Below are 12,498 nucleotides of genomic sequence, written 5' to 3'. Positions count from 1 at the left end.
TAGGGGTTCCTTTGTTGTCCTCAGAGACACCAACTCAAGCTTTTTCTGTGTTACTGCGCTGTGCATAAATTGCTTTATGGAATGAGAGATCTGAGACTCCGCCATGGGAAAGCTGGGATGGAAGCAGCCAGGAGACCTGGTGTGGCTGTGTGAGTGGGGTGTGCAGGAGTCAAGCAGGGACCCCTCGGGTTGTGACCTGCCTCTCTTAGGGGCAGCGGTCCCAGCAGTGACAGTCTCTGGTGGTGGGAGTGGGACTGCCAGAGTGCCTCTGACTGGTCAGACTGGGAGGTTACCTTAGCAACAGTGCCCTTGGCCTGCGTCATGTTTGAAGCCTTTTGCTGCAGCCCAACCTGCTGTCCTTGGCTCAGAGTGGAGACAGTCAGGACTGGCCTGGGACAGTCCTGAACTCAGCTGACAACAAAATCCTTCATCTGATGGGTTTGCCATGGTCAAAAACAGAGTTCAGAGCTTTTGCAGCTCCTGCCCTCTGCTATCTGTGCCACCAGCAAAGTCTGCTCTATTCACCTGATCACTAGGTCATCCTGAGGAGCTCATCAAACATGTTTCATTGCTCCAGTTGAACACCAGTTAGACTATTTAGCCCTTTTCGTTTCACCAGATTTACTGTATTCCCCTTGGAACCACCTTTCTTTGCAGATGATGCTATGTTTTCCCACACCATGCATTTGCTTTTATGTGGAAAGCCTCAGTCTCATCTAACAAGGGAAGAAAGAACACGGCCTTTCATGTCAGAAAAGAAACCTAATCCAGTACTTGGATGCATGCTGCTGGTAGTGCTTTGATGTGTGCCAGTGAATTCCTGTTTGCCAAGCTATACTTCTGGCCCTTCACTTATCCAAAACCCAGTTAGGACCTGTCCCGCTTCTTTCATCTGCATCTCTGCCCTGACTGTGGGATAGCTGCAGGACCTGGGGAGTGTCTGGCAAAAGGCAGGAGACCTGGAGGGCTGCTTTTGTTCCCAAAGCTTCTCTTACCTGCAGCTACAGAGGTGATTGTGGTTAAGTGGATAAATATACTAAAAATAGAAGACCAATAGAGGAGACATTCATGATACTTCTAGGAAGACAGGTGAGCCTCAGGAGAGCCTGGTTTGTATTCTCCAGATGGACTGCCAGATTGCAACTGTGTCCCACAATACAACCTGATGGCCCAGTGTTTCCTCTGCAGAACATCCCCCTGAGGCAGGTTAAAGCAGCTGCCTCCTGTCACTGGGGACTGTGCACTTTCTGTAAATGCCTCAGCTCAGCCAAAACATCTCAAAACTCTTCAGCACAGAGGCCCCTGACAGCAAATGGCACATGGCTTCCCCTCATCCCTGTGCATGCAGTCCCACCTCCTGTTCCTGTACACAAAGGAGGCTGGCTGGATGTGGCAGAGAGCAGTATTTGGAAAAACCTGCAAAGGTTTTTGTCTGTGTCAGATGGGTGGTGGGAAACCAAGGTAATTTATCACTACAAGAGTGGGCATTTGCTCTCTTTCACTCTTCATCTCCTCCAGTTCAGCTAAATAGTGAGCACAGAAGAGCATTTGGTCCTGGCAGTTGCACATGATGTGTCCTCAGCCAGGCCCAGGCAGAGGCTCCTACCTTGCTTGTGATCGAATCTTTGTTTTCTTGCAAGTTGGAAATGGCTTCAGCAATCCTCATGTGAATGGTTCCTATCACAGTGTCCACGTTGTAAGGTCCATCGATCCGATCAGCCACCCCAATCAGGGAATCTGGTGAAACAAGGCAAGGACAGCTCTCATCATCAGACTCTGGGCAAGCCAAGGAAAAGATCATGCTCATGCTGGGTAGGAGAAGCTGCTGGGCCCTTGGCAGGTTTCCTTGTTGGGAGACACCTCTCCATTTTCCCTGCTGCCCAGCTGCATGCTTGTTTTCCCTTATGCAAGTAAAGCCACTCTCTGTGGCAGAGGAACCTCCTGCAAATGGTAAATGCACTTTGGGTAGAGTGTTCACTCAAAGTAATGAGCATTTCCCTGGGTGACAGAGAAGGGAAAACCAGAAAACTGGTGCAGAATTATTAAGAAACACACAGCAATACTTACCCTCATAACTCAGTGCATGTCTTCAGCAAAGCACTGCAGCCAGCAGAAAGTGGGAAACTGGGGTCAATAAGGTGCCAGAGGTAGTTAGTGGATGTGGGAAATAGCTTCTGTGGCAGTGAAGGAGTGAGAAAAGGAGTACTTCTTCTCACCTTCACCTCTGGAAGGACAACAGCCAGGGAAGGATCAGGTTGTACAGGTACAGAAGCAGAGCAGTATGCCCCACAACTAACTGGTAAACAGGACAGGGAGCAACTGAGGGCTGCCTCTTGCTCTCAGCTCCTCTTGGAAAACTCTGATGTCCAAGCACTCCTGCCTGGCCTGAAGTTCACACCTGGATGGCTGCTTTGGGACTGTGCTTGGCTTACAAAGCATTACCAATCTCTGCCTACGTCCAGAGACAATTCTCAACATTTCATTTGGGTCTGAGGGAATACGCTCTCAATATAAGGGGTAAACTTTGGTAACTTTTTTTGTATTCTGAGAAATACAATCTCCTGCAACACTGAAGATCTTGCAGTTTAACTTTGCTGCCACTCAGGGGTTGTGATGTCAGCTTTGAGACTGTGTACTTCACACAAATAGTGCCTTGCAGAGGCACTAATCTTGAGATACAGACACTTAAATCAAAAGGCTGCACCCCCAAATAGTGAAAAATTATATTTGAACCACTTACTATAAAAATCTCCCTAAATTCAACGTGCCCTAATTTGTCAAACTGAAAGAGTAACTCTGTATTTAGTGTAACAAAAACATCTCCGGCTGCACAGAAGGGCCTGGAGAAGGATGAAGGATGGACAACAGTGAACTGCTGCCTTTGACTCCATGCTTCACTCCCATCCTTGATCAATTTGTGACCTCTGACACTGAAACGTACAACTGCAATTTGAAAGAAGCTCCAATTTCCTCCTAGCTGTCACCCCCTGACAGTGTCTCTTGGGAAGAGGAAGCCAGAATAAGTGCAAAATGGACATGGAATTGCTTCCCTGTCAATCAAGAAAAGCTGTACAGTGATGTTTCAGGAGACAGGCCGTCATCCTGCCAGGAGAGAGTGACAGGAACAGTTGGCTGGCTCTGGTCAGAAAGGCAAAAGGGCCACTGAACCCTTGGGGAAGGGACAATTCCTCTCCCTCCTTTGCAGCAGCCTCCCAGCTGCTCCCACAGGGAGCATTTCCAGTTAGCAGTGGTACAGCTGGCCTGGGCACCTCTCCAGGCAGTGCCCTGGTCTCACTGTGCTTCTGTATTCATTCTGCCATGTCCCTCGAGAGGCAGATGACACTCCTTGAACTTCAGTGGGGTTTTTGTTGCTAACACCAGCACATGCCAACCCTGAGCCAGCCTGATGGGCTGCAGCTGGGAGGTGAGCTGGCAGCTTTGCTGGCCAGGCAGTGAGTGCCAAGGCAAGGGAAAAGGCCAAGCCCAAGCTCATCTCCTCTGGTGCCTGCATTCCCTGAGCCCAGACAAACACTAAGGCTCCCTCAAGTGTCAGATCACTGTGTGAGAGAGAAAGAGGAACTTGCTGAGTGATGCTGTGAGAGCACAAAGATGACTGAGAGCTTTACCATTGCAAACAACCTCCCCTGAGCCTCCCACCACCCTCTTTACTCGCCAAAAACAGCCTCAGAGGGTTCAAAGGTGAGAGGCAGCTGTGCTGCAGCAGAGAAAGGCCATCTTACCCATCAGGTACTTCCACTCGGTGTTGAGGTCTGCCTGGTTGGCCAGGCAGCCCTTCACGACGTTCAGGCAGTAGTTGTTGCACGGCTTCACGCTGGACATGCCCCGGCAGTGCGGGCAGTACATCAGCTTCATGATGGCACGAGTGCACTCGTGGCTGAGGGACACCTGCAGAGACAGGCTGGAGTCAGGCACACAGACTGCTCAGGGGGACATGTGGGTGAATTCCCCATTCCTTGGGGTGAAGGAGCTTGCTGTGATCTGAGAGGCAGCACAGCCCCCTGGGTACAGGGATCAGGAAAAGCTACCTTCCCTCTCACTGCCCCTCCTTCCCCACAATCTCCCTCAGGTTGTTGGAGGGACAGGACCTCTGGGGCAGCTGCCAGTTCCTCAGGCTGTGTTTGAACCCAGGCTTCTGTGAAAAACCTGTATGTGAGCTCCATCCCCCTTCCAGCCAGGTGTGGTGACCCCAAGGACAGCTCGGGCTGTCCAGCTGTAATCTTGATCCCAACAGGGTGTATGTGTGCCCCTGCAGCCTCTGCCATCAAGTGCCACCACCGTGCCCCTTCTGCAAGGGTCTGCTGCCACTGTCCTACAAACACAGGTGTCTAACACAAACTGCATCTCCAGCTTCCTGGGGGGATGCACAGTCAGACCCTGGACACAGGATGTTCCCAGCTGGCATCTTTGGAAAGGAGGATAGTCTTGAGAGAAGACTTGCATAATTCCAAAATTATGGGCAATTGAGAGCACTTGACACTGGGAAGTGATTGCTCTCTGTGAGCACTTCAGGAGCTACAGGAAGCTGGCGACCTGGGCCAAGCCACGCTGTGCCAGCAGCTCATATGCCCTGCACATGCAGCCAGTGCTTTGCAGAGCTGACTCTGGAGGTGGCTTTGCCACCTTTAATTAAACCACCCTGGTCTTGTAAGCACAGAGCCAGCACAGGTGCAGAGCCCAGAGAGCAGAGCCACAGCCTCAGCAGCATGTCAGTGTCCCCCCAGCCCATCAGCCATGGACCAGTGTCCCCCAGCTGCCAGGGGCAAGGGCTGACAGTGCACTGAGGGGTGAATAACAGCCTGGCAGACCCTGCAGGGATGCTGGCATAGCTTCGTGTTCCCCTGTCTTGCTGCTAAAGTGTTTTCTCTTTTGTGGTCTTTTCCCATCTTTGCTCAGATCCATTTGCAATTCCCTTGCATATATTTTAAAACAATTTACAAAAGAAAAAATGAATGTCTGGATGAAGTCTCCCTTGGTTCCAGGTACTTGACACTCACAAGGAGCCCAAAGGGGAGTAAAGTGATGGAAGGGGCAAATCTTGAAAGGAAAAATCCCTGGGCCTCCAGTTGCAGCTGCAATGCTGAGAACTGCCATGATCTCTTTACTAGTTGTGAAAAATACTGTGAACGTGGCCTTCTGGGGGACTCCAGAAAGATTCAGTTCTGAGGTACCCTTGGGAGAGTGTGAACATGCTGAGCCCAGTCTCAGAGGTTGTGAGAGAAAATCCCTAAGCTTCCCCCTTCCTGAAACTGCCTGTGTGGTAGCATCCTACTTCCAATAAACCTTGGAATACAGATGCTGGATGGTGCTGAGGCTTCACTGGGTAGGAATGCACTAAAATAACCTTGTGAGAACCTTCAGGATGAGGACAAAAATTTGTAAGTGTCAGAGAGAGAACCCAAACAGAGCCTGCTTCCCTGCCCTGGCAGCCCAAAGAAGCCCTGAGATGACTGAGGATAAACCTGTGTCCCACGGCAGCCAGAGGGGCTGAGCCTGGCAGGAGCCCCACACACACCAAGGCCTCCCTCGACTTCCTGGGCCAGCTTTTGGTCCCTGTCCTGGGACAACTCCTGCAGGCAGAGCCCAGTGCTGGCTGCCATGTGGCTGTGCCACCAGGAGATGGAGGCTCCATCCTGCTGCACTGCACAGATGCTACACGCTTTGTCATGGGAGAAGCGGAGAGGCCAGCACTGCCTCCTGCCTCAGCAATGCAACAAAGCAGAGGGACAGGTAAACAAAAGAATAGTTTATTTTTCATCTGAGAGTTTAAATAACCATGGCTGAATAGTGACTGAAAAGACACCAGGTAAGAGCATGATGCATGCTAACACAGGCTGTAGCTCCAGTCCTTCCAAAACCAGAGCACTCACACAAAAAGCAGGGATGCAGATGGGAAAGGAGCTGTGATCTCCCCTTCACCAGGCAGAGCAATCATGAGCATGGATTATATGGTGACACTCTCAACCCAATCCTGTGGCCTGCAGAGGCCAGCATCTCTTGAACACAACTTTGTCCCTGTGATTTACTGGCACAACCTGTCACTGCTCATCCCGTTTTGTCCAGCTATGACCATGAAGCACTGTCACCTCCCACTGCACAAACTGAGACCTGTGGCACAGGTGAGTCCTGAAATGTGGGATTTTCCATAGCACTGATGGGAGCCAGGCAGCAGGCAGATCATTTGCCTTTGCCCACACACATCCCTGGTGGCACTACACAGACTTTTGGGGCGGCGGGAGCTGAAGTGCTCTGGAAAACAGGAACACAGCATTGCCTGCAGGAAGCACCCCTGAGGTGGTGTGAGCAAGTCCCCCAGGCAGAGAGGACAGCCACCAGAAGCAAGGACACAAAGCTACTGATACCCTGCCAGAGCACGTGGGGTCACTGAAAGAGGCAAGAGACAGATTTTGGCTCAGAAAAGCATCTCCAAGATGCTTGAAGTATGGTGTAAACCCAGCCCTGCACTGGAGCTATGCAGGTGACCACAACAATCCTGTATTTCAGTGAAGCTTGTGGCAGGGCATTCACAAGTACTGCTGCTTGCAGAACCCATTCTGGCCTCAGTATTTACTCTGTGTGTGCCAGAAAGGATCCTCACACCCGAAGCTCAGCACTCCCTCACCCAAGGAGAGTGACTGTGCAGGGCCACCCATGCCTGACCACCACAGAAAGCTGGGGAAGGGCAGCGCCTGCTCCTTGGTGCCCACCTGCTCCATGTGCCCTCCAGCACAACTGGCGAGTGTGGGCAGCTGCCATGGGCCCTGTGCTGCAGAGCTGCCTCCTGTCCCACCTCCCTACCACTTCCCCATGCTACTGGCACCAGCCACACCGCCTGTGTCCATGGTCGTGCAGCTCCTGTGGGCTGCTGCCACCTGCCTCGGGGCAGTGGGTGAGGCAGCAGTGGTGCCTGAGGTTCAGTTTCGACTCCCGAGGGTCTGGGGAAAGAAAAGCTACTTCCACACCTCAGTAGGGAACATTTCTGGATGCCAGAGGGAACTGTGTGTACACTGGCAGCCTGTCACTCTCGTGAGGTGGCTTTGTCTCCTGGAGGACAGTGGAGTGTCCCACTGCCCTAGGAGTGGGGAAGCCTGGCCCCTGTTCCCTGCCCCAAAGCCTCTCCTCTGAAGACAAGCAGGTGACCATCCATCACCAGCCATTGCTCTGTTGAGTCTGGCAGGTGCCAAGTGTTCAATCTAATCTCTTGGCAGAAAGGATAAATATTAATTTTTGCAGGTGCATGACACCAGGCTCCACTCCCTTTCCCCAGAGAACAACTCCAACCTCTCCTGTTGGCAGCAGCAGTCCTTTGGCACAGGCAGGCTGCAGAGATGAACTGAGAAAAGAAGGATGAGAGAGCAGGAGGAGGAATCACACAGAATATTTTCTCTGTGTTTTGCTTGGCCAGAGCTCAGTTTCTCACTGCTCCTCCCAGCCCATGGACTACTGCTCCACACAGGACAGAGGAGAGTGAGGGCTTTGGGGCTACCAGAACCCCTCCCAGCCCTGATCCTGCACTATCCCTTTGGGAGACTTGCAGCATATTAAGGAACAGAGTCCTTCAAACATCTCTGAGTCCTCACGGATTAGTTTGCTGAAGTTAGCTTCCAGGATGTTTTCATCAATGCTGTATCCACACAGGGGAATCCCAGCCTCAGTTAGGAGGGGCTGAGCTTCCCTCCCAGGATATGGATCCAGCAACTCAAGGAGGGGTGCGCTGCAGCTGTCCTGCCTGCTGATCTCTTGGGCACAGCCAGCTCCAACAGTGGCACTGGGACAGGAGCTGCCTGGTTGGAGCTGTGGGGACATCATGCACCCTCTGTCCCTGGCAGCTCCTTCCAGATAAATGCCCCCCCAGTGGGAGCGAGGCAGTTTCTCCAGGCTGGCAAAGGCAAGACTGACCTCCACCTGCACACTGAGACATCTTCACCTCCTAGTAATTCTGCTTTCACCCCTCAGCCTTACAAGAACCCTAAACACTGAGTTACCCCCTGCCCAACAGCCAGTGGGTGCCAGCTAAGACCTGCTGGAGAGTCCCTGAGCCCAGCACAGACTGCAACAACTGATGGATCCATGAGCAACATTCACCACAGGTGGCCTGAGGGCAGGAGCATGCAGACTCCTGCAGATGGAGTGAAACCTGACAAAACTGTTTCATCTTTAACTGATCTGGCACAGCATGAAGACGGTACACAACAATATCAGGTTTCTCTAAGTACCAGCAACTGGGCCCAGCCCATGGCTGGTTCTCCTTTAAGGACACTTTAGTGGCACCTATAGTCTTTTCTTAGCTCCGTGACCTAGAAACTGCATTAAGATGTCAAGAGAACATGCACAATACAGTGCAGAAGCCACTTCCCAAGAATCTGAAAAAAAGATTATTATTATTGAGAGATATGGCTTGGAGCCAGGGCACTCATTCGGTTGTCAGAGGTATAAATAAAAATGCAAAATAAAGCTATGCTCAGCTTAAAAATACATTGATTGTACGTCACTGCTCAGCTAAAATCCACATACTCTATTCTGATCACAGTGACACCCATGGGTACAGTCCTTTGAAGTGTAAACCCAGTGATGAAGTGATAAGGAAAAAATGTTATCTTCTAGGATACACCCAAAATAGAAGACAAATCTTATTGAGCAATAAATAATTTTAATTAGAACTACTTTACAGCTAGGGATACAGTAGCAGCAATGAGGTAATGCAAGGGGAACAGGTGGCTGCCTCATAAAAAGCCCCATTCCACCACAAGCACTGACATTTCAAGGAGGCCATCAGCAGGTATTATCCTGTGACTGTGCTCGTAGCAAGAGCCCAGCTCTGTGCTTTTCCATGGCGACTCTCCAAAGCCTCCTGTGTCCCTGCTTTGTTGGTGGTGCCACCCAACCAGATGTGAATTGCTGGAGGCAACTGCTTTGCTGGAGCCAAAGCCCTTTGCAGCCTCTCCTGCCTCATGCCCTGGCGCTGGAGCTCATCACAAGTTCTTTGAGCTGGGATTTGCCGTGGGACTCCTGGGCACAGCGTTTGCTCAGCAACCAGCGCAGACCAGGCACGTGTGGAGATAATTTGACAGCAAATTGAGAACACATAATTCTCTATTCAGAGTGGCATTGGTTTCCTTAATTTTTCCTCCTCCTGAGCAACGTTTAAATCAATTACAGTAAAATTAATGACTCTCACAAGCCATTTGCTGAGAGGATGGGCTGGGGGATTAGTCGCTAACTGGGTTCCTTGGCACCCCCCAGCCCATTTAGAAAACACTCAGTGTGAAAGGCTTCTAACAGAAAAAAAATCTCCTGCCATGTACTTTATTAATATGCTTTCCAAGCAGAGAGTCACAGAAATACAGGAGGCTTGAGGATAACAAGAAGTCACCAACTTTCTTCCTTGGCACCTCAGGAGAGCGAAGTTACCCTTCATTGCACCTAAACATAACTTTAGAACAGTTATAAACTTTCTGAAACACAAACATAGTGAGGAGAAACTACCTGCAGATGGGGAAAGCACTCAGTTCTAATGCATGAGACACCCCTGCACAGACACTCGAGGGCCCAGAGACACCTGTGTGCTTACAGCTCTGGGGGTGGCCAGGGCTTTAGTGCCTGTAGGACACACAGCAGCACTCTGCTCAAAATGAGCTGATTTCTCCAGAATGAAGGAAAAACCTTCTTATCCTTCCTCAGTGCCTATGAACAAGAAATCGAACCTGTGATTTGCGTGTTCAATCCAAGTTATCCATCTTTGCACACCTCTACATGCTCAGAGGTAACAAGAGCATGTCTTCTAGAGCCATGGAACACCTCTCCCTCAGCCCCACCAAGGTCCGTTCTTTCTCCCACTAAAGCTCCTTCCCAGGTTACATGCTGATTTTCCAAACAGTACTCATTGATTTGTAGACCTCTTTTTACAGTGTAAGAGCTTTTACTCTTCTGAGCTAGGACCTCATTTGACAGGTCTCACAGAAGGACAGAGAGAGGCAAAGAGGAGAGGCATTTTCTGTCATTACCCTAATGCCTAGTGCTTGGAAAATACTCAAAGCCTCCATAAATACCCTGAGCAATATTGGGGCACAAAAGGACCATGGAAGTGATGATCTGACTCGCACATAGCTAAATGCTGCTATATCCTCCTCACTCCAAAAAAAGATTTCTTTATCCAAGTTGATTATTTCTTGGTCTGAAGGACCAAAGTGTGGGATGCAGAGAGGAAGGCCTCAGGGAACTGCAGCTGAATAGGCACCAGTGCTGGGACCAGCCCTGTATGTCACATCCAGGAGTCACAGGCTTTGATCAAGCAACAACCCTTCCTCCCCACCCCAGCTTCCTGAGCCTTGGAGAAAAGCTCAGCCTTATGAAGCCACAGGTATCTGGACAATCCTTCCAACAGTGGCAGCACCAAGCTCCCAGTGGAGCAGCACAGTGAGTTTGGGCTGTGCAGCTGCTCTCGGGCACAGAGCCTGGCTCCGGATGCCTTCTGGGCATGAGCCTGACCCCATGGCTGGTGGCAGGGCTCCTCTGTGCCCATCAGGAGATGGCCAGCTCCTCTGGCACCCAGAACCTGCAGCCAAGCTGCAGATGCTGCTTTTGAAGTGCTGGCTTCAAACAAAGGAAAGGAAAAAAAAAAAAAAGAAGGAAAGAATCATCCAACCCCAAATCCTTTCTCCTTTTGAAGCCTGGCTTAAAAGCAAATGAGAACCTGCAGCCTAGCTGCAATGTGACAGGACTCCTTGGCCTTCAGGGGCCTTTAAGTACATCTGAAAGGCATTTAACACCAATAAAATAAGTTGAGCTCTTGCTGGTATTTCTCCTACCCCCCTTCTCCCCCTGCACATTCCCCCTAGGCTGCTGTGAGCCATCTGTGCCTTGCTTCCCAGAGGAAGCAGGGTTAGGTAGAGTGGAGAGATTAGGGGTGGAGAGAGAGGCCTGGGTGAAAACTACAGGCTGCTGAAATTGCTGTCACACCCCACATGCCCCTGGATTGTCAGGGGGACAGGGGCAGGTCAGCTGATGGAGGGACAAGGTTGAGCTGGTCCTTAACACTGCTGATGGAAGTGTTGTTCTGTGGGCTCTATTCCCTCTAAAATCTTGCCCAGGGGAGAAGGGGGTGGCCTGCAGGGAGCTCTCTGTGCCATGGTGTTGGTGTTTCCCACATCGACCATGTCCCCGCCCTGTGGCTGCTCTCCCGTCCCTTTCCTGGCTCCCATCTCTGAGGAACAGTGCAGACCCAAGGTGGGCACTGGCACCTGTGGTTTTGGTCTGATGTGGGGTTGGTTGGGGTGAAATACAATACCCCTAGATGCGTCACGTATCTGTCAAAATGTGCCTGCACTGACTCTCAGGTGTATTTCCCCATGCAGAAGGCCCTGCTGTCTGAATGGCCATTCTAAGCTCCAGAAGCACCAGTTAAACCCAGTGACATCAAACAATTTAGGTTTCCAAACCAAGGGATGCTCTGGAGGCAGCAGATAGCAGGCAGGTCTCAGGGACAGGCATGGGTACTGGGCAGCTGGAGGCAGAAGCACCTACAGCTGGGACCTCCCCAGGGCTGAGGCTGAACCAGCCTCACAGGCAGCTGCTGCTGAGCTGTTCGTGGCACCTTCTTTACCTTCTCACGTGAATTTTAAAGGCAGGTGAGAGAAGTTCTGCCAGCTGTGAAAATCCCTTTCTGGGGCAGTGTCTAAGGGAAAGCAGGTCAGCTCTTCAAGCCACAGATCAGGCCATGTGTGCTGGGAAATGCAGGCAGGTATTCAAAGCCACTCCAATTACCCCAAACCCCTTGGTTGGAATTGCACAGCTGGGACAAAGTTGTCAGAGAGAAGAACAGCAGCTACAAAAGCAGGTCAAGCAGAGGACTGGATCCTGCCGGGCCAGCGGTGAGGAGTGCTCCTGAGCTTCCCATGGGATGCCCAACAGCCCAGGAATGGGCTTGGAAAGCCAGCCTTGCTCTCTTTTGGAACCAATCAGCACTCAGAGGACAGGTTTGTGTCTCACAGGGGAGCTGGCCAGCTCTGTGATCAGGGCTATCTGCAATGTGGCCATTTCATGTTGGGAAACATTTCACTTTTACAGTCCCCCCAGGGAGAGTCCCTCGAATATTATGATCAAAACCCAAAAGAGCTGTGATGTTCTTTGCACCTCCACGTGTGCAACTGGAAATCAGGGCTATGGCTGCTCCATGCACTGGGCAGTGAGTGCTCAGTTTCTCCAGTGACAGGAGTGGGAGCTGCAGGTGTGCCCAAGCCCTCGGCCGGTGCAGGGGAGCACACCCTGCTCCCTCCACCACATGGTCAGCAGCTGCCTTGTGCATGTTTATGCCAGCCCTGATGTAATTAACACCTTGACGTGTGTTAAATGAACCAAGCTTTCCAATTTTTCAGAGTGAAACTCTAAAAGAAACAGCTGCAGGGCTGACAGAAATATGATTCTTTCAAAGTCTAATGAATTGTATAATCACTTCAGTCATTATTTTGCATCTTCCTTCCA

The 12,498-nt window shown here is 51.0% G+C and overlaps 1 protein-coding gene across 3 annotated transcripts in view; it reads right to left on the bottom strand.

Moving 5' to 3' along the window:
- Nucleotides 1-12,498, bottom strand: part of GPC1 (glypican 1) — a 252,754-nt gene that overhangs the window by 8,552 nt on the left and 231,704 nt on the right. For all 3 annotated transcript variants that reach the window (XM_085069746.1, XM_085069743.1, XM_085069745.1), the window contains 2 exons: nt 3,741-3,906; nt 1,607-1,737 (listed from right to left, as the gene is read on the bottom strand). In XM_085069746.1, the coding sequence (XP_084925872.1) occupies nt 1,607-1,737; nt 3,741-3,906 (297 nt within the window). The remainder of the gene's footprint in view (nt 1-1,606; nt 1,738-3,740; nt 3,907-12,498) is intronic.

The sequence above is a fragment of the Lichenostomus cassidix genome, chromosome 9, assembly GCF_008360975.1.
Source record: "Lichenostomus cassidix isolate B80296 chromosome 9, HeHo_3.0, whole genome shotgun sequence".
Lineage (NCBI taxonomy): Eukaryota > Metazoa > Chordata > Aves > Passeriformes > Meliphagidae > Lichenostomus > Lichenostomus cassidix.
This window is presented reverse-complemented; position numbering and strand designations above follow the sequence as displayed.